This window comes from Aquila chrysaetos, chromosome Z, assembly GCF_900496995.4.
Source record: "Aquila chrysaetos chrysaetos chromosome Z, bAquChr1.4, whole genome shotgun sequence".
NCBI classification, from domain to species: domain Eukaryota; kingdom Metazoa; phylum Chordata; class Aves; order Accipitriformes; family Accipitridae; genus Aquila; species Aquila chrysaetos.
In genome coordinates, this window is record NC_044030.1 from 1,457,647 (window position 1) to 1,477,859 (window position 20,213).

The 20,213-nt window shown below is 37.6% G+C and overlaps 1 protein-coding gene across 4 annotated transcripts in view; it reads left to right on the top strand.

Moving 5' to 3' along the window:
* Window positions 1-20,213, top strand: part of MCTP1 (multiple C2 and transmembrane domain containing 1) — a 292,028-nt gene that overhangs the window by 70,552 nt on the left and 201,263 nt on the right. The window contains exon 1 of one of the 4 annotated variants that reach the window (XM_030004941.1): window positions 3,978-4,034. The exons of the other annotated variants lie outside the window; for them this stretch is intronic. Coding sequence (XP_029860801.1) covers window positions 3,993-4,034 — 42 coding nt within the window. The 5' untranslated portion in view covers window positions 3,978-3,992. Of the gene's footprint in view, window positions 1-3,977; window positions 4,035-20,213 lie in introns of those variants that run through there. 4 annotated transcript variants of the gene reach the window in all.

Here is a 20,213-nt window from a genome sequence, read left to right on the forward strand (position 1 = left end):
ATTGCCTATTGCATAATAATCATCAGGAGGTAAATTTGAAAGAATAAATTTGAATGAGCATTGTATTTTGGCCATTCCTTGCGTTTGAGAGATGAACTTTAAGATACCATAGAAGTATTTGTAGGTACCCCATAATTTTGACAGGAGTATCTAGCGGAACACATTTACCTGCTAGTTGTTTTTTCTAGCATAATATGTTCAGCTAACTTTCCTGCTGGATTTTTTTTTTCTAATATGTTATTATTATACAATGAGTAATATTTTTTTTTATGCTCTTGGCTATGCTAAACTATTAAGTTTTATTGCCCATACAATTAAATGTCATTCTTTTACTAGTACACCCAATGGCATGAATTAAAAAAGTTCTTAATACCAATTCAAAGGCTTATTTCTTTAAAATAGGAGACCTTGCTTTGATTGCAAATTGAGGAAAATGTTTGCATTTCAGTTGTGTTGCATTTTATCTGGTAAAGCATCAAGCTGTTAGAAGATGCTTTGCCATAAGTAAAGAATGCCGTAAGTAAATGACGAGGTACAGAAAACTCATAAAGGCAGTTGTAGAAATCTGTTTGGTTTAGATAATCATGTTCCAGTACCATTATATAGATCCACGGTAGTAGTTTATGGTAGGATTCCAGGAGATTTGCACCAGGTAGTCTACTTTATCAAAAGGGCCCAGTAGTCTCCAAAGTTGGTTGACTACTGAATGCTATCCTGCTCAACCCTTTATTTCTGTTTTCCCAGGCAAAATATCAAATGTCCAGTTATAACTCTGAATTATTGTAATTGACGAAGTCTTTCCTGCATTATTATCCTGTTTTGTAACATTAAAATTCTAGGTTCCTTAGAAATAGACTGTTTTTTTCACTATTTCTGAGTTCTGCATAATTTAGATTTTGAGTATAGAATTACGGTTTAAATTAATAGTTTAGCTGTTCAGTGAATTTGAAGTATGGTCATAAGTGTAACACCTTACTTATAGGTTGCTTCTTGTAGCACAAATATATTTAGTTGTTACACCCATCTTCTAGTCAAACCTGTAGCAGTTCAGACAGTGCATTGTATGGTTGTCTTCCCGAGTTCCTGGGATTTTTTTTTTTTTTTTTTTTCCAAAAGATTTCAATTGTCTCCAAAACTGCTTAGAAGGAGGACTGTGTTGCAGTTTTGCTAGTGTTTCTATTTTCTCATGTGTTAAAGTACAATGCTGTATCTTCTAGTGCCAAGAAGAGTGCTTCTTTAAGTAAAATTATTCATTTGCCTGGGGTGATGTTTACAGTATCAAATGATGGTGTATCTCTGTCCTTTTATGTTAAACGGGAAAATTACCAAACGTAGACGAAATATTCACTATAAAAAAGGCGAGGCGGAGGGGATTGAATCTGTTGCTATTTTCTATGTCTAAGAATAAGGAGAATATTCAAGTGAATAAAGCTTTTTCAGAATGTAAATGTAGGCCCTAAATTGGTCTGGATGGTAATTGAACATATTAGACTATAAACAAGAAAGTTGTATAGGACATAAACTGGACTCAGTGTTTAGTCACTGACAAATTTGGTGCTTAAACAGCTGCAGACGAATTACTTGGTTGTACATGGAAGCATATGGAGCCTCTGAAACTTGCATACAAAATTAGCACTTTCAAGATCTAGCATGTTTTCAAAAAGACATGAAAGAATTCAACATCAAAACCAGCAACTAGTTACTGAGCGATTGAATAAAAGGCCTAATATTTTGCTAGAAATTTTAAGGGGGTGGAGCGGGGGAAACAGAGATTCATTTATTTTGGCAAAAATACTCATCACGTATGAAAACTATAAAGTGAGATGGAGGTACACGTGCTGTATGTATTTTGGGGGGGTTCTGGCAGTACTGAAAACTTGATCAATCTTTCGATCGTGTTCAGGGCCACCCACTTCCCTGGTGATGAGGCTCAGCCTGCGGACTCTGTGCTGCCTTGCCATAACACACTGTTGATACAACACACAACCTGGGAGGGCTGCTCTCTTGCTTTTTTAACCGAGTAACTTCAGAGGGTGGTTTTGGGTGACTGTCCCTCTTCCCCGGAGGGTGGCTCAGAGGTCAGCCGTGTCGCCTTTTCTCTCCTCTGCTGTACAGAGAAGCAAGGAATGCTTCTGGTGTGGCTGAGGGACGGACGGCGCTTTCGGAGGCAGAGATCCAGTGGGTCAGACCGAGCCTTTGTTGAACTGTATTAATCTGCAATGGCCGTATCTATTATGATTCGTTTTCTCCTAAAAATGTCATCATTCACGTCAGCTAGGAAATGGGGATGAATTGAATTTAGAGTAGAATAAAGTAGAAATAAGTAGAACAAGTGAGATGCATCTCACATCTGACACAAGTCAGATGTGCTTATCATGAAGTACACAACTGGAGAGAGCATTGTTATGTCGGGTTTATTCATAGCTTTCTGGCAAATAATGTGTGATGTTAATCCCTTTTCTAGAACAGAGCATCCACCCAGGATGGGGGCTACTCTGGTTTTAAAAGGATTAAACTGTTAAACAGTGAGAACAGAGTGATGAGAAAGCATCTGTCTGTAGTTGACCCGTGGACTGTTCCTCTCTTTTGCTAAAACTTTGTGCTGCCTGAGGCCAGTTACCCTTCCTCTTCCTGCCGGTTGCAGCCCTTCCATCATTTTCCAGATCACGCTGAGGGACAGAACAATATTAATACACATACTTCTGCAAAAGTTATTTTCTGCTATGCTTATATTGTTGCTTTTAGATATTGTATAATTTAGGGAATATTATATTTCTCTGCTGAATTATGAAGAAGTGGCACTGCAAAGCAGCAGTGCATATGATGCTTCATGGATTTGGCTACTCTGCTTATGGAGACTAGTCTCCTGCCTCATCTCTTTTATGCCCTCTAAATGGTTAAAAAAGTTTACAGCTATTTACATGTTTTTCACAGGAATCTATTCTGGAGAAACTGTCTAAAAAGCCATACTCAAAGATACATTGTGAACTATTTCTTAAATACTTTTAATCGCCAAGATAGGTTTATTAGAAAATATTCTAGAATAGATTTCCTGTCAGGGAACCCTTCTCCTTTTTTTAAAGTAAAGTCTTATTCATATTTAAATTCCTCATCTTTCTATTTATATTTACTACAAATTTTACTACAAATTTAATTTTACTACAAATTACTAAAAATAGTCATCATGACTTGTCCATGAATTTTCTGAAAAAGTTCAGAAAGCAAGTACACTCCCAAGCCAGGTATTTTTGGTGTAGGGGTTGAAGGCTGGTCATGAAGCATGCTTCCTTACCAGGTGTACTGCCCTGCTACGTCTCTCTCTCTTTTTCCTCATTCCTGCCAGTTTCAGAACAGGGAAGAGCAAACTGAGTTCATGTTACCTCTACTGCAGGATATACATGAAGTGCATGGTTGAGGTGAGGATTCCTGCCACAATACCTCTCCTTACATCATCTTCCATAATGTTCTAAACCACTCGGAATCACTCTTTGAGAGAATATTTGAATTTTACTGTGTTGTGCAGAGGATCTGCTTGATTGCGTACTCTCTGAATCCAAGGGTTAATCTATTTGCTACATCAGCCTTCTTCACCTGTGAGAAATAAATGAAAAAAACACAGACCTCAATATGATGAGTCTGAGAATTTAGATAGTCTTGAGTTAGTTATCCATCTTTATATTAGATGTATTTTTGTGCATGTTTTGTACAGCACTGTTCAAGGTTAAGTGTCCTGTGTTAAAGCTAAGTTGACAGTAATGAATAATGCCAGGCAGAGCACCCATACTGAAAGCTGGTGGCTTTTCTGAGCTCTTTCACTTAGCATTAATAAAATAAATGGATCTAATGCAATAAAGGATATTTTTTCATTTCCTTTTTTCTATTTTAACAACAAAGGTTATTAGACAAGTAATTGTATTGTATGGCTGCTGTTGAGGAAGACTCTATTAGATGTTCCTAGGGAAGAACGTCTTGAAGACATCTATGGAAATACAATGGGAAGGAAAGATTTGAAAATGAGAGCAGACTTTTCTGAGGTCAGTGAATATGCATGACTCCTTTTATTTTCCTCTGTCTTTATGAGCCATTCTTGAAAATCTCAGCAAGGTTTCTAGTTTAATCAGAACCAGATGTTATGAAGAGTACATAATTAAGATGGAGGGGATTGAGGGAGTTCATATGGAAACTGAGGTAAAGAGCAATTGCCTACTTTTATTTGAAGGGAAAAGAATCAGGTGATCAACTAATATTCCAGTTTGAATATTCTTATAGTTGAAATTGGATGTGTCTATTTTCTGGTGAAAAATGAAGCCAGAAAAAGAAAGCAAGGAAGCTTTTGAGCTGTCTTGGGGAGTAGGAAAGTGCAAAAAGGTGATGAAGAGTTTGGATAATCTGCCAGGAGAATTGGTGAAAAGCTTGAGTAAGAGAGGAGTAAAAGTGTGTGGCTTCCACCAGGGTTGATGTATTCTTTGTCTCTTTGAGACTGAGACCTTGATAAATAAGCCATTTTGGGAGGCTTACTTTTCTTAGGAGCAGCTCAAAAATCTCTTCTCTCTGAGCAGTTCCTGATCTAGTAATAAGGAACCAAGGACCTGACAAGCTGATGCTTGCTTCTGGGGCAAATGTCTTCTAAATAAGCACTTTTTTGTTTTGCTTTGTGCATATATTTGGGAGAAGTTGGTTTTTGTTTGTTTGTTTAGTTTTCCTCAGTCAGTGATCTTCTGAAGGAAGCTTTAGTTGACATGTCAGTTGGATAAATAGTCCTGAATGTTTCTCCTGCGTAGTGGTTCATTGATTTTTGAGTGTTTTACATCACATCACTGGAAGAATGAATAGTATGTTCAAACACAGCAAATGATGTCTTTGAGTTAATAGGAGAAAGCTGATGATTAGAAGACGGACTTTTCTGAACAAATACGTCTTCTTAAGGCATGTGAGATTGCTTATTTACAGAATATTGAAGATGCACATAATTTATCAGTTATGGTTATTTCACCAATATAATAGTGCTGGGGTTTTTCCCAGTGCACAATATTGCACTTGCTGGTTTTATGTTCTCTTTCTAGGTGATGAATCTGTGTTGAGTTTGTATAAATGTTAAACATACTAAGTTTTGGAGAGAGTGAGAGAATGAGGGAGAACAGAATTAGGTTCCCTTACACATCACTTTCTGTTTGAAAGGTAACTTACATTTCTTGAAGTCAGCCTCCTACCAAAAAAAAAGGGAAGATAAAGGAACCATCGAAAATACATAAGATGAAATGTGTAGCTGGATCTGTAAAGGACATGCAGGACCTTCCAATGTGATCTTTCTGAACAGACAGGGGGCTCAAAAATCAGTTCAAGCCAAAATAAAATTTTGAAAGTTTCTCCTAAGAAGAACAGCACATGAAATCCATTACCACGGCCTCATCTCTGCTGGTGGGAAAGGGTAGAATTTTCTGTCTAGTTGAAACTCCAAACTAATCTGCTCTCTGTGTATATCTGGAGATGTTCAGCTGAAAAAGGAGTTCAGTTTTGGGCTGGCAGTTACATTTCCAAATGCATCCATGTATCCAGTTTTGCAGTCTTGCTTCCATTTTCTGCCCTCCTCTTTGCCTGTAATGGAACAGCTTTCCTTTTGGCCTTATTCTTGCACGTCATTATACCTTGGTGGGTCCTGAAGCAAGCATATTTGTTCCCAAGGACTCTGTGTAGGTGTGCTGAAATTTCTGTTTGAATCAAAGCACTCCAGAATTGTGACCATTGACATTTTAATATTTACAGAAGAAAAATTTTAAGTTTCATTTTAGTGTATCATCCTGAAGATACCAGTGCTAAAACAAAATACATGAGTTTGGTGAGTTATAAGCCAGATACTGAAAAAATTGAGTGTCCTTTTATTGCTGTGCTGTCAGTATTCTTTATATTCACCGACTTGAACTTGTCTCTGTATGATTCAATTTTTATTCTAACTTGTCCTGTTATGCTGAGTACAAACTGTGCCAGGTTGTCAGTTTTATAAGTGAACCCCTAATGAATATAAAACTGTACCTACTCTACCGTATGAATTTGATGGATTAGCAGTATAATTTACAAGGTAAGCTTATTTCTGAAGAAATGATACAGGTTTCTATACAGAATAAATGAGCTATGGAGACTTAATGTTTTCATTACAAGTGTAATTCAGTTTGTACTTTTGGAATAATCAGCAGTGAATATAAGAGATTTTTCTGACAGTCTTGCTTAAATAATGCTTTCTGCCTTTTTTACTTAACTAATTCTCTTTTTACACTCTAATAAAATCAGAATTCTTAATAGGAAAATAAACCAAGAAAACATCTTTTAAAAAAACTTTTTTTTTTTTAATTTTTTTTTTTTTATTTTTATAACATGCCACTATGACCTTTTTATGTTTAAGTGCTGATTTGGTAATTTTTGAAGTTGGCTGGAAAAGTATGGGCAATGAAGACAGGGAAGAAATAAATGTTATAGAAAATTACTCAGTGTCATTTTCCATTACCACCTCAAATAAAGGCTAAAATCTAATTGCCCATTTTTGAAGTTTCTTTAGCCACCCGTATCTTTCCAAAGACAGAAAGCTCTCATTCCTGCAGTGTTCTCTCAATCAAAGGTCGCACTAGAGTAAAATAATTAATTTAAGAACCATATACTTCAAAGGTTTCTTTCTTGTTTTAAATGGAGCTGTAATCTCAGCATAGTTTAACTGAGCTGTAAAGTTAATCCACATAAAAATACAATAATAATATCACATTCTGAAATTAGTGATGACATTATTTTAATTTTTGAATTATGAATATTCTAGTTGTTGGTTCATGCTCTTGACTGATTCAAACTCCCACAGTGGTTTTTAATCTCACTGATTAATTTTTTGCAAATGAATTTATTGTGCCTACTTCAAATTTTAGGATCACTGTTATTTGTAGTTCCAAGATTAAGTGCTAGAGAACATACGTTGCCATTGTCCATAGCAGTGCATTTGGTTCAATGATCTGATTCTTGGTTGGGTTTTTTTTTTTTTTAATTGAGCCTCCTGTACTTGAATTGAGGGCTATTGAATGTCATTCTCACATGAGGAATTTATATTTTTAGTGGCAGCTAATTAAGAGATGTGAAGAGCTGAGCCTTGATGCTTCAGTGAGTAATTACCTCCTCTTGATACTTACATTATTTTAAATTTGGCTTATAAGAAGAGTAATTTGTGGCTTTCAGCAGAAGTGTGGCCGTCCCTGGAGATGGGGGCTGCTCAGCTGTGAGGAGCTGAGTGCTGCTGCATTAGCTGCTGCTGGTGGTGACACCGTGGGCACCAAGGAACTCGTGCATGTATTTTTGGACTGGCTTTTGTCAGGAGCACAGCTGATCTCCAGCTCTTTCCTGGGGCTCGGGTCCCCGCTCCCCTCCTGCCCAGGGTCTCGACACCAATACGGCTGGCTTTCTGCCACCCAGGGATTACAGCTTGTGGGGGAATCCTCCCCTGGCAGGGCTGCTGGTTTTCCAGTTGCTTTGCACTGCTGGAGCATTGCAGAGCTAATAGGTCAGAGCTAGAGAACAAGGACGTAAGGATTTACTGGTGTCAGATGTTAAGATTTGACCAGAAAGTTACTGTGGGACTGTGACCTTACCCTTTGCTGTGTGCAGTCAGAGGCAGAGGTGAAGAAACTATTTCTGACATCTGCCATCCACATAGTTCCCCTTTTGGCCATTTATTTAAGCAGTGTGCATTGGTTGTCCTATTTGTAAAGTTTGGACAGTTTCTGAGATAATTTGCAGTTTAGTATAATTTTAATAATAATACCTTTGAACATGTTTCTGTAGTTTAGTAAGTATATACGTAAAAGAGAGTAATTCAAAGAAATTCATTACTGTATAGCTTTTGTGTAGCACTTTCTAATAGCTATGGTATTAAAGGTACAATTAAGAAGCAAATAGCTCTTTAGGACTTAAAACACTACTGCTTTATTTCATTCAGTGCTTATTTGCCTGCATCGGTGTGTTCTGCTTGCTTCCTGCTATTTCATGGGTAGTTCATGCACTTTCCTGTATCCAGACACAGTTTCTTTTACAAAGTCTGCTTTTGTGGAATGCAGGTTTTAAATATCAAATATTTATTTTTCTGCTGTCTAGAATTAATCATAAAGATTATGAAATGCTGTGTGAAATTAATTTTGAATAACAGAAACAATGCTGTGACTGGAAAAGAATAGATTGTTGAGGTAAAACTGTACTTGAGAGAATTTAGTAACATTGTAGGACTGAAAGTACTTGAGTTTCATTGAATGTAACTGTGAACGGCAATAATATGAACCCTTTAAAGATGTTTGCTCCAAAACACTTCAATAAAATGCTCAAGTGATTTGTACTGGAGGGTACTTCTCAGAGTTTCTGTAGGCATCTGTGGCTCATAAGAACAGTACTGTATTGGAGCATTCGAAAACAATTTCTGCAGGAGGGGTTTGGAAGCATCCCATGTCACCGTTATTCATTCATGGACCTTTCAGTACCTGGCTGTAAAATCGAAGCGGTGTGAAGTTCTTTCTCCTTCTGAGACAGAGGTGTGGCAGGCTGGAAGCAACGTGTCAGCTACTTACTGAGTTAAATGTGAATACTGCTACAATTTTTTAATGCATGGCGTGCTTTTGCTCTATATTTAGTAAGAGGCCTCAGGCACCAAAGTAGTGATTGAGGTTTTTGGTGTGGCAAGGGAAATTCTCTCCTTTCCTCTCTCCAGAACAAAACTTGCTGTTTGGAGGGTGAAAGAGTGCATTAAATAGCTGATGTCACTTGACAGAGGCCTATGGCAAAGTGTGCAGCTGGTCATTTTGGCAGCAGTGATGAATAGGCCATCACTGTAGTTTGAAAGTTGCGACAGTGAAATAGTTAGATGTTGACATTGGTGTTCCAGTGAAGCAGAATTAATGTCCTTGCAGGACTTCTGGCATGGCTTTTTATGGCGTGGTCTTCTATTGACCTTTTTGGACTTGATGTGTAGGCAGTTTTCCTTGTAGAAAACCACAGTAACTGGAATTATGTGATATATTAGGTCATCTGTGTATATGTTTTGATGTTATTTGTTAAACTGGCACTATACTTAAGCTGCAAATAATATTTGAGCACTCTAGGCATCTTGGCCAGCAGCTCAATGCTTAGCCTTTGCTGGAACATCTAAGATCAAGACCTTGACTCCAAAGTAGGTCCTCAGATGAGTGGAGGAAGTACCGTGTAGGTACAATGTGTGGGTGAAGCAAAGCAGTAATTGTGAATTCTGATGATCTCTCCTCATGGTTTTTCATAGAGACTTAAAATAACTGCATTAAATGCAGTGTGGGTAGAAAGAGAAGCATAGTAATGATTTAATAGTTGCTTCATGAGAAGATTTTTCTCCTGTTTAGCAAGTTTGAAGAGTATTCTCTATAGTGGGTACTGACAGGGACGTATGAGTTAGCATTTGCTACCCAGTACAAGAAACCCCCATAATTTGTTGCACTGAGATTTTAATCATGATTTCTTATCATAGGTATATAGGAAAATTATGGAGAAAATTAATAGAATTTATGGAAACCTATTGGAAACAGAACCCTTTTTTTTTTTTTTTTTTGTTCCCTGGAACATTCTGAATGTAAGACACTGCTTGGTCATTTACTACACTGTATACTCCTCTAAAATAATGGACTGATTTAAAGACAAATTCTGTTGTTTTTTTTTTTTTCCCCCCTGTATTTAAGATTGTTTGCAGACTCTTACATAGGAAAAAATATTATTTAAAGCAATTCTGAAAATCAGTATCATTCCCTTATAATATAATTCATTTCTTCTTTTTACCTGCTGGTTGGATTCAAGAATGCCCTGCAAAAGAATGCTTTTTCTTCAGTCTCATTCTATAAACTTTTCTAAAACTCAAGGAAGCATTTCTGTCAATAGAAAGAAAGCAGGAAAAGAGCATGAAAGAATTGACCAGTTGCAGATTACAAATAGTAAGACTGTTACTGGTTATCGTCATTCTTACTTACAGCTAGAAAATTGGGTAGAAGACTGTTGGCCAAGACCTGAGATACTTAACAGTGGCCTGAAGTTAGTGCAGTGAAGAGGCTCCAGAAGCTTATAGGGGCTTATGGGGTAATATTACAGAGCTGAGAGTGTAAGACAGAGATATAAGTGATTTAACATGAATGACTAATGCGATACAAGTGAATTAACATTGACAGGGAAAAAAAGTTTACAAAGCACAGAAATAGTCTCCCCATTACATTTGATTCTACCATTTGGAGATAGCATTGGAACATGTTGGGACGTAGCTTCCTGAAAAATCTCGGTTTAGGCAAGATTTAATGGAAGAAATGAACAGATCCACTGCAGTGATAAAGCAGTTGATTTGTTGGGCACCAAGGTCAAGAACTGTATGATACCACTCAATGCGTATAGTATCAGGTGAGTTATGTATATATGTACATATGCACTTACAAATCATATCCATAAGTTAAATTGACACTTCAGTTTGTCTCAGAAGGGGTTTTTAAGACTACTATCATAAATTTTTGGTGTATAAATTTATGGTTTTATTTGCATGTTCTTACTTGTTCTAATATAATGATCTTGTGAAATCTTGATGTGCAATTACATTCTTTAGGCATTCAGCTTTCTCAGTCTTAATTTTAGCTGCATATAAAGAAAAGACCCCTGAATAACAGCTTACAAAGTTTAACAGCCATTGTGCATCCTTTTTATGTTCCAGACTTCAAAATATATTTGAGTATTGTTTGACTGACAAATCATTCTGGTGATTTAAAAGTTATATGGCAATAGCATTTCAGTGATTCACTTTGCTTTTTATAGTTACATTTTTACTTTCAGAATGAGATTTAGAGGCCTAGTAGAAGGCAGTCCTCCTCTGATACATCTGATTTCTTTCTTTTTCACTTCAGATGTCTGTTTTCAGAGAAATTATTCTGCGTTTCCTAATAGAACAGGACTAGACTTCTCAAAGGAGGGAATGGAAATAAGCATTAGGAATGTGAAAGCAAAAATCTGTACACTGTTTTCCAAACTCTGTAGCACACTTTATCATAAGTAGGTAAATTATCATAAAAATTTAGATGATTGTAATATATGACATATTTTCTTGCCAGATGTCTGAGACTCTTGGATAGTGCTCTGAAATAGTCGTCTCAATGATAGCTTTGGTAATGACTTTTATTCCCTAAGAGGATGTCAGTGCAGTGTAATAAATTAAGATTTCACTAATGCATAATAGCGGTGAGGGATATTCACTTCTAATTGCTGAGATAACTATTGTTTCTTTGCAGAACGAAATCCGTGTAGAATATTTCTAGGCTATGATCTCTCATTTCCTATGAGATTTAGTCAAGTAGACCCTTTCCTCCACACACAGGCTGTGGCATCTGCTTATGTGTAACTTGCTGCAGAGCTGGGCATTTGCTTAAAGGGGATAGCAAGTATCTGCAGTGTACTAAGATGATCCACATAACTCCAACATTTTATGAAACAAATGAATCCCTAGTCATGTGTTAGCTGCTTTCATCCATACAAAATGGAGTTGTGGAGTAATTCTTTATTTGTCTACTGTGTGTACTCTCTCCATCTGTGAGGCAAACTGTTGAATCCATGTTAAGCTTCTGTTACTGTAAATCTAAGGGACAGTGATTAATTTTCCAAATTATCTTTTTCTCTGCTTAGAAATGTTACCATTTTTTAATCAAAAGAAATAAGAATACACAGGTAGTATTGAGACAGATACTAATCTTTTAGGCCCAAAGCTTGTGTTGTTTAGAATGTATATAATAATAGGAAACTAGGAGAAATATATCAGCTTTGTTGGAAATATGTCACAATACATATAAGTGTGTGTGTGCACATAAATATGTATTTGTCTGAAATGAGAAATCTTAGAAGGTATTACTGTTAAAAGTGCATCATATAAGTAATTCTTACAAATAAATACTTGGTGCTTTTGTTTTTTCTGTGCATGATACTATTTCAGTATTTACATTTGAGGATGAGTTCCAAATTCAGTCCTTGGCTGATAGACTAAATAACAGAGACACTAACCTACTTTTTTTTGAGTCTGGATGCTGTGAGCGTAGTACTACATGGAACTAAAATGTTTCACTTGAAAATCTCCTATTATTGGTAGTTAATTATATTCCAGACAAAAGAACAGGGAACAAAAGCAATTTGTTGAGTAGCATTTGGGAAACCAGTATGTGTCTTGCCTGTTACCACTGTAATCTAAGACTGCTGTTTCATATAACAGACTCCTATGAATCTTCTGGATTTTGGAAGTACCTTTCTTGCCCTGCCTCTCCCATACTTTAAGTAGCCTTAATACAGACAACTCAGTTTGCTTCTGGGAGGCTTGTTCGCCTTTGAGAACTATTTTGGTCAGGGAGTGATGCAAACCTATTGGTTGATTGTCACTGGGAACAGATGCATCACTTAAACCGTGCTTCTGAAGAGTATTATATATACAATCTTTCTCTGCTTAGTCACTTAGGATATAAAAATCTTATCACTTCAATGAAAAGTATAGCAGTTCGTGAACAAACTTTTGAAACACGTATTAAAAGTTTTAATGTCTAGTGCAAAATCTCAGTTTGCCTGTATAAAAGAGCACTCATTTCTGGATGTTCAGATAAAAAAAAAAAAGCTAGTACAAAAGTTATAACCATTCTGCATTTATACTGTAATTTTAAAGGTTCTGTTAAGTGTGCGTAGGCATTTTGCAAATATATAAAATACAGGAACTATTTTGCCAAACTGAGTAATAATGGATGTTATGGATTATGTTTTTCTTTTTCCCCTCTTTTTTTTCTCCTTTAACCCAGTTTTATAGTATAAAATGTAAGATTGATGTGTGACAGACTGAAACGCTAGAAGTGGAGCCGTAATTAGTGAAAAAAAGATGAAGGTGTAACAGAAGCAAATTAAAAATCGAAAGAGCTGAGGCTGAGGAGTAGGGCATTAGGTAGAACATCTAAGTGACTTTGAAAGCTTTCCTTGGCAAAGGTTGGTGACTCTTAAAGTTAGTCACCAAGGAAGAAGTCAGGAATGATGGATTGTCGGTGTTAACAACTCATTTCCTTCAGATAGAGGACATCCTGAAAGAGAATATGTTGTTGTCGTTGGTAAATGACTAAAAGGTGTTTGCAGCATGAGGAGTTTTTTCTGATCTATATCCTTTCATTTGCTAGAAGACATGCAGTTGCTTGCAGTAGCAGGTTGTTGTGTTTTTTTTGTTTTTTTTTTATCTCTCTACGGTGTCTTGGCTATCACCCAACTGTCTATTAGTTCCTGAAGTGCTAGAAAATGAAGCATTGTGTCAGACATTTTATAAAGGATCAATGCCAACCCTCTTATTTGTGTCCTGTGAAAACTTTGAAATGGAACACAATGGCTTTGGGCTTAGGGGTTTACAGAGATTATGTTCAGTCTGCGGTGAAGAGACTGACAGTGCCCTTTTGCTGTTTGCTCCTTTTGGAAACTTGCTAGATATAGTTGATCAGTGCTTTCTTTCTGATGAGACCTTGGGAAAAGCTTAGAATTGGCAGCTCCTCTCATTCCCTTCTTGATTCCCTTGCCTTGGAGAAAGAGAAAGCAGTATCTCCAGCAAGATTCTAATCAGACTTCCCTAATCTTTCTGAGACAGCAAGTGTGAGTCAGTACAGTTTGGTTTTCATGGTATGGTTGCCAAAAATGCAGGCTAAAGCCAATGGTTTGCATTTGAATACAGCAATTAACAGTTAGGAAGTAATTGGCACACAGTGGGTGATGATAAGCAGTAAGAAATGGGGGATGTGATGCACAAGGTACTTACTGAACATACCCGGACTGGAAGGATAGGCTCTGTTCTTTGGGTTCAAATTGTTGGATGGATGGGTGGAGGTCACTGTGTGCTCTTTGGTCATGGGCATAGTGTCTTAAGGTGCATTCTGCACATATACTGTACTGAAACCTTTTTGCCACATCTGGGGTGAAGTTCAGTTGTGTGGTTAGTCAAATCTGAGTGAGCTTGACCTTTGAGAGGAGATGAACAGACCTGAGAACAGCTAATTATGCCTTACTCTACCCTGCAGTTCAGGTGGTGTCTATGGTCCCCAGCAGTGCCAGCCCTGAATCAGGAGGACGTGCAGCTCCTGGAAGGAGCAACCAACAAAACGTATCATAGCACTACCAAGTATAATAGTATTAAAACTTAAAGGCATAGAGTCAGTGAGGCTTGAGAAAGCAATAGGCAGGGAGAGGAAAAAAGTGTCTCTTTTTCTTCCTTTTCTTCCCCCTTTTTCCTTTTTTCCTTTTTCCCTTTTTTTCCCCCTTTTTCCTTTTTCTTCCTTTTTTTCCTTTTTTTCTTTTTTTTTTTTTTTTTTTTTTTTTTTTTTTTTTCTTTTTTCTTTCTTTTTTCTTTCTTTCTTTTTTTTTTTTTTTTTCCTTACTGTTGTGGTGCTGCTCCTGATAAAGTTTGTCTGCAGGACTTCTGCCATAGCAGAGGCTGCAGTGCATCGCTGAAGTCAATGCAATTCACTTGGTCTTTCCTGCTCCCTAACAAGGACAGGAAGCCCTAGAACAGAAAACTTCCCATTTCATTCACAACGCTGCCATCACAACTACTGGCTATATTAGTACCCTGCAGCTTGCAGCTTATTATTTTATTCTGCACCTTAAGAACTGGATAATCCATTGCTATATTGGTGTGTAATTCCTAACTAATGGTGAAGATAGTGGCAAAACTCCTCCTGTAAGGTCAGACACTGCTGAATTAGGTAAGGCTTTACTGGGAAACCAAATTGGTTACATAAACACATCAAAATGTTTCCTAGTAAAGCCTTACCTAATTCAGCAGTGTCTGACCTTACAGCAGGTCACATAAACATATCAAAAAGACTGTGCCAAGTAGTGTTTGAAAACTGTTGTTTGCTTTTGTACTGTGATAAACAAGTGCCCTGTCATAGGGGTTTCCCATTATGTTGCTTATGGACAAGTTCTGAACTACGTGGGCTTGGTTATTACAGGGTCATCCTAGTCTCCCTTCTTACATTGTATGGGTTAAGATCATGTTTGCCTTTTCTCTCTTTGGCTTTTTCAGTGATTTTATCTATGTTCTTAAATGTCTTAGAGACAGTAATACATTATATTCAACATAGATGAAACTCCTTTTTTGGGCAGGTGTTGGATGCAGAACTGTTTTTGTTCTGCAGAATGTGACCCAAACATGAAGCTGGGCTTCACTTGGAGAGAGTTTGTGTCTTGCAGACTGTGGAATCGTAAGAAGGGTTTTTCGTACACAGGAAGCTATCTCTCCGTTTCAGCCTTACTGCAGGTCTATGCCAAACTGTCCTGTGAAGTGTAGAAAAGCTGGACTATCTGGTTCTTAGATTTATTTGGATCCATTGCTCAACCTCTTAACTGCTTCATTTTACCCTAATAAAAGGTTGGAACTAGTCATTGAGATCGCTTGTTGTTGTTGTCATCAATCCATCAAGACACTGTCTTCTCTTTCCTGCCTATCACCACAACTTTGGAATAAACTCAGCTTTCCCATCCAAGAAAATACTCGGTGTTTCTTGGAATACAGACAAAATATCTCCTCCTTGATTGTTCTTTTCACTCTTACTAATGGCTCTATCCAGATGCCTAGGATTGTGTATTATTTAGGAAGCATTTAGACAACTGTCGCCTCTGTTTTATGAAGTGCTGTTTATATTGTCTGCAAGGTATGTATATTGGTTTTGAATCCATTGCTCGTGGTTGAAAGCTATAAAGCAGACTGTAGACAACTCATTTAGGTGTTTGGAATTGATAGTTTTTGTAAGGTATTTTTCTTAGATAAGTTGTCCTTCTGACATGAGGCTTAAGTGACAAAATACCAAGGGATGTGACAGCTTGTGCACCGAGTGGGGAGTGTTCAAACTGTGCCTTTCAGTAGTGATTTACTGCTGTATACCTGCACTAGTATCGTGATTTTTTTTTCCAAACGAATTTGTACTGCAAGAAGAATGTGCAGACGTGGCAAATCTTTTAACTCTGTTTTGTATTTTTTTTAAATGAAATACTTTACAAGTACTGTCACTGCAGTTTTACCCAGATATATTCAGTAGAGGCTCAAGACTATTAGTGTGCGTTTTTTGTGTATCTCAGCAGTTACTGGTCAAACTAAGACAGGCAATTTTTACATGACTGGCCAGTATAACCTCTGGTTAAAGAGTTGAGTATGATCTGCCAGCATCCTATCTGTGGTTGCCTTGCATTATTTCTCCATCACCTTGGGCTGTTGAAAATATTGTAAGTTTCACATTTGTATAATAGTTGGAGAAGTACATTTATGTTTTGTGTTCAGATATTTGGACTACCTCTTTACAGAAATGGCTTTTTGAGTGAATAAAAGAGGACAGGGAAAATTAATTTGATTTTTAAATGATAGAAAAATGCTAGGAAATAAATTGTGTCTCTTTTATGCCCTAAGGAACAAAGAAATGGTAGTAGTGCTCTGAGTTTGGTCTAATTAATATTAGTGGAGCATTAATAATGGACTATTATTGTGAGTTATCATAGTTCGTACAAAATATTGGTAGTTGCAGTATGTGTTTACTGTAAGATTTATTTCCTGAAAAATCTACTAAAAATTATCATTTAAGAAAGACACTCCTATTTTTATTGAACTTTTTTTTTTTTAATGAAAGATACAGGGTGCATTAGTGGCTTTGGCTGAAGAGGTCGCCCTTCTTTGAAGTGTTTCTAGCACCCCATGGTTTCTTACACAGTTCTAGTTCTATTTTCTTCATTTAAAAAATTGCTATTCTCTCACATCTCTCAACAGTGTCAGATTTCATGTGGGGGCAAGTGATTTCTGTGAGAATGCCAAGCGCAATTATGAAATACCTAATTCAGTCGCATTCTTGAATTACCTACCCTTGGTCACACCGCGTTATTCATAATTCTTACTCTTTCCCATTGTGCCGAGTTCAACGGAATCAGTCTTGTTCTGTACAGATCAGGCTTAAAGTCAGGGGGAAGAAAATAGTGTAAGAGGGAAAGCACGATCCTGTTATTCATTAACAGAGGGGCGTGCCTTCCAGAAGGTAATCTTGACTTCCAGTCTCCTCTCCCAGGATGGCAATCTAAAATAAGCTGGAGGAGACAGATAAAAACAGAGAGGAAGGGGCAGGTTGCAGGTGACTGTTTTCCTCCCCCTGCACAGATTCAGCAGAAGGGGCTGGGACTGGTGGTCCTCTTGGCTGGTCCTTGGGGTGGTATCTGTGGGTAGAGCTGTGGGACTGGAGTCCCTTGTGAGGGCCCCGTGGGTGAGCCAGGGTCTCCCTCCTCTTGGGTGATGGTGTTACGAAGGGCAGTCCCTGCTGTCGCAGCCACCTCCCGCACTTTTCAAATGACTCTGTGAAAGCCAAAGGCTCGGGTGAGTTCTGACAGTGCCATGTAAATTGGGTAGGGGAGTAGCTGGGTTTGGGTTGCGGAGGGAAGGACATAGGTGTCAAGTTTTCAGGGCAGGTGAGAAGGTCTGTGCTTGTATCTAACTTCAGAGGAACAGCGGTAGGTAGCAACCTGGGAGCAGGTACTCTCCAGGTTAGATGGCAGATGAGGAGGATTTGGAGGGGCCCCATGAGGTTGCAATGCGCTTTAGTCTGCGAGGTCTGAATTCAGCCTACATGCTGGAGAAAATTCCTATGTGCTGTAGGAAACTTAAGTCTTATTTTGCTCTAGTACTGATAGCTGATCTTGGCAAGAATCCTGCTGTGTTTGGTTTGTTTCTTAAGCAAAATCTTACATTTGCAAGCGTAAACACAAGCTTGCCATGTGACCACAAAGCAAACTGCCTATGCTGGCCCTTTGATATGTTCTAAGCCATGTTTGCTAAATTAATTGGCTAATTAGAGCATGAGGACAGATGAAAGCTGGGCATGAGGTAGTCATGTTTTCTTTCTAAATAAAATCTAAGTTCTGTTCAAGAAAAGATGCAAATATATTCACTTAGATTTTCAAAAGACTTTTTGTAAATGATTACTAGTGTGATAAGCTTTGAATTTAGTTAAGCAAAAAGCCATCTCTATGTTTCTTTCCAAGATTAGGTGTTTGTACAAATTGTATGCTTTCCTACCTACAAAGAACAAATTAAAATGCAGTCCTAAAATGCAACCTGTTAAAATGATGCTTTTTTAAGGTTTCTTACTTCACTAGAGGAGATGAAGAGGGTTTGCACACTCTGTTCTCTAAGTCTGCAGTGTTCCAGTGTATAAAACATGCTGTACTGTGCAATGACTGTACTTTGAAAGCCACTGAAGCAACTATTTGATGTGAAGCTGTCTCCAACAGTCTGTCTTCAATATTTGTATTTACAAAGATGTTGTGAATCCAGCACAGGTTTGGGAAGAAGCCTGGGGAAGTGTCATAAATGCATTTTTATCTGAGTAGAAAAAGGAGCTACTCTTTAGGTTTCCAGACTGGGAAATAGCTATTGTAGAAAATCAAAGCTTTGCTCAGTCTGTTCAATTATTGAAACCTCTTGGGTCCAGTCTTTCCCCAGAGCTCATGATAAATTCTGCTCTCTGATTCTTTGGAAGAAATCATTATGGAAATGAAGAAAAAGCCATACAGACAATAATAGAGAAACTCTTTGAGAATAAAAAGTATGCAAGCTGCTAAAATGAGAAAATGCCCATTCCCTTCTTCAAAAATAAGACTTAGCACAGAAAATACATTTTTATGGTAGATTAGTTTTATATTTTTGCGCTTATGCTGTTCATACTGTCCAGGAAGAATTATCTAAAATTTCATTGAAAGGTGATAATGGAAAGAAGATTAAGCATTCTGATACTGGAGCTTTGTAACAACAATTAAACAGTACACGTAGATTTCAAAAGTCACTGAAGCACTTAAAGGTTTCTGAGAATACTCACAGCAAATTCCAGAAGGGCCTGGCCTCATACCAGAAAGCACAGTCCTGAGTTGCACATTTAGGCTCCCTATGTAACACAGGTGGCTACAGCGAGGCACCTAGTACTAACCTAGTAGTTAGTATTAACATCTCATTATTAATATTTTCTTGACGAGAAACTTAACATCCTGTACCTCCTCAAGCTGAAGAGCCGAACGTCAGAGAGGTGCCCTTGGAATTCACAGACCAGCACTGCTTCTGAAAGTGGGCATATCTCTGCTCTCTCTTTGAAAAAGAGACAAAATACCACATCCAGAGGAAGCACCTCAGCTGTCTCTTTCCTTACGTCTACGCAATACAGTGCTATTTATAATGGCCTTCCTTCGTCAAAATTGCACACAAAATTACACACAAAATTGCACTTTAATAGAGAAGTTAAAATCTAGTGCCAGATTGATTTAGAGGAAATATCTTTATGCATTTTGTATTACTTCTAACGGTTTTTATATCTGTTTCTTTTTAGTGGCTGTGTCCCAGCTTTCATCTTCTTTACTGTGGTTATTATAAAAGGAAAGTCCTGAAGGTTAACTGGAGCACTTTCATGGTGGTCATGTATTTGATGTATTGAAGACTGCTTTATAGTAAAGGGCAAAGTATAACCCACTTTATAAAGTCAAGGGATGCAAAGGGGCATCTTAGGTGAATGAGATATTTGTGCTGAGGTGTTTATTTAACCAGCTCTGGAGACATAGTTGTCTTAAGTTTATAAGCAGTGTAATTGATGGACATGGTGTATTCTACAGGGTGATCTACACAAGTGTATAAGGCTACTCAACCCCTCCCTACTTTTAGTTGCTTTAGCCTGACTTCAGGCTATTTTAGTTCAGCACAGACGTCTTTTTTCTTTTTATTTTTTCTCTGTATGGCTTTTTTGTAGCAGAAGTGTCCCCTGTCATGCCACTCTCTGGGCCTTCTTCCTTCTCTCTTAATTTGGGATTCTGTTGTAACCAAACATCTGTCATAACACATGTTCAGTTGACATCTGAACTGTACCATCAACCATAATATTTGTTAAAAAAAGCGTTTTTAACCAGTGGAAAGACCTGTATGAACACAGAAACTGCCCATTGTGCCCATGAAGGTACATTTTCAGTGGTTAAAATAAAGAGGTGTGAACCAGTCTCAGTTCTCAAGAGTCTGCTTATACCAAGTTCATGTCTTCAGCAGTTACATTGTACTAGGGCTGCAAATCTAAACTGAGGTGGTTCTGTTCTTCACAGAGCTTTTTCTTTAATTCCATTAGCATTTAGTAAGATGGTAG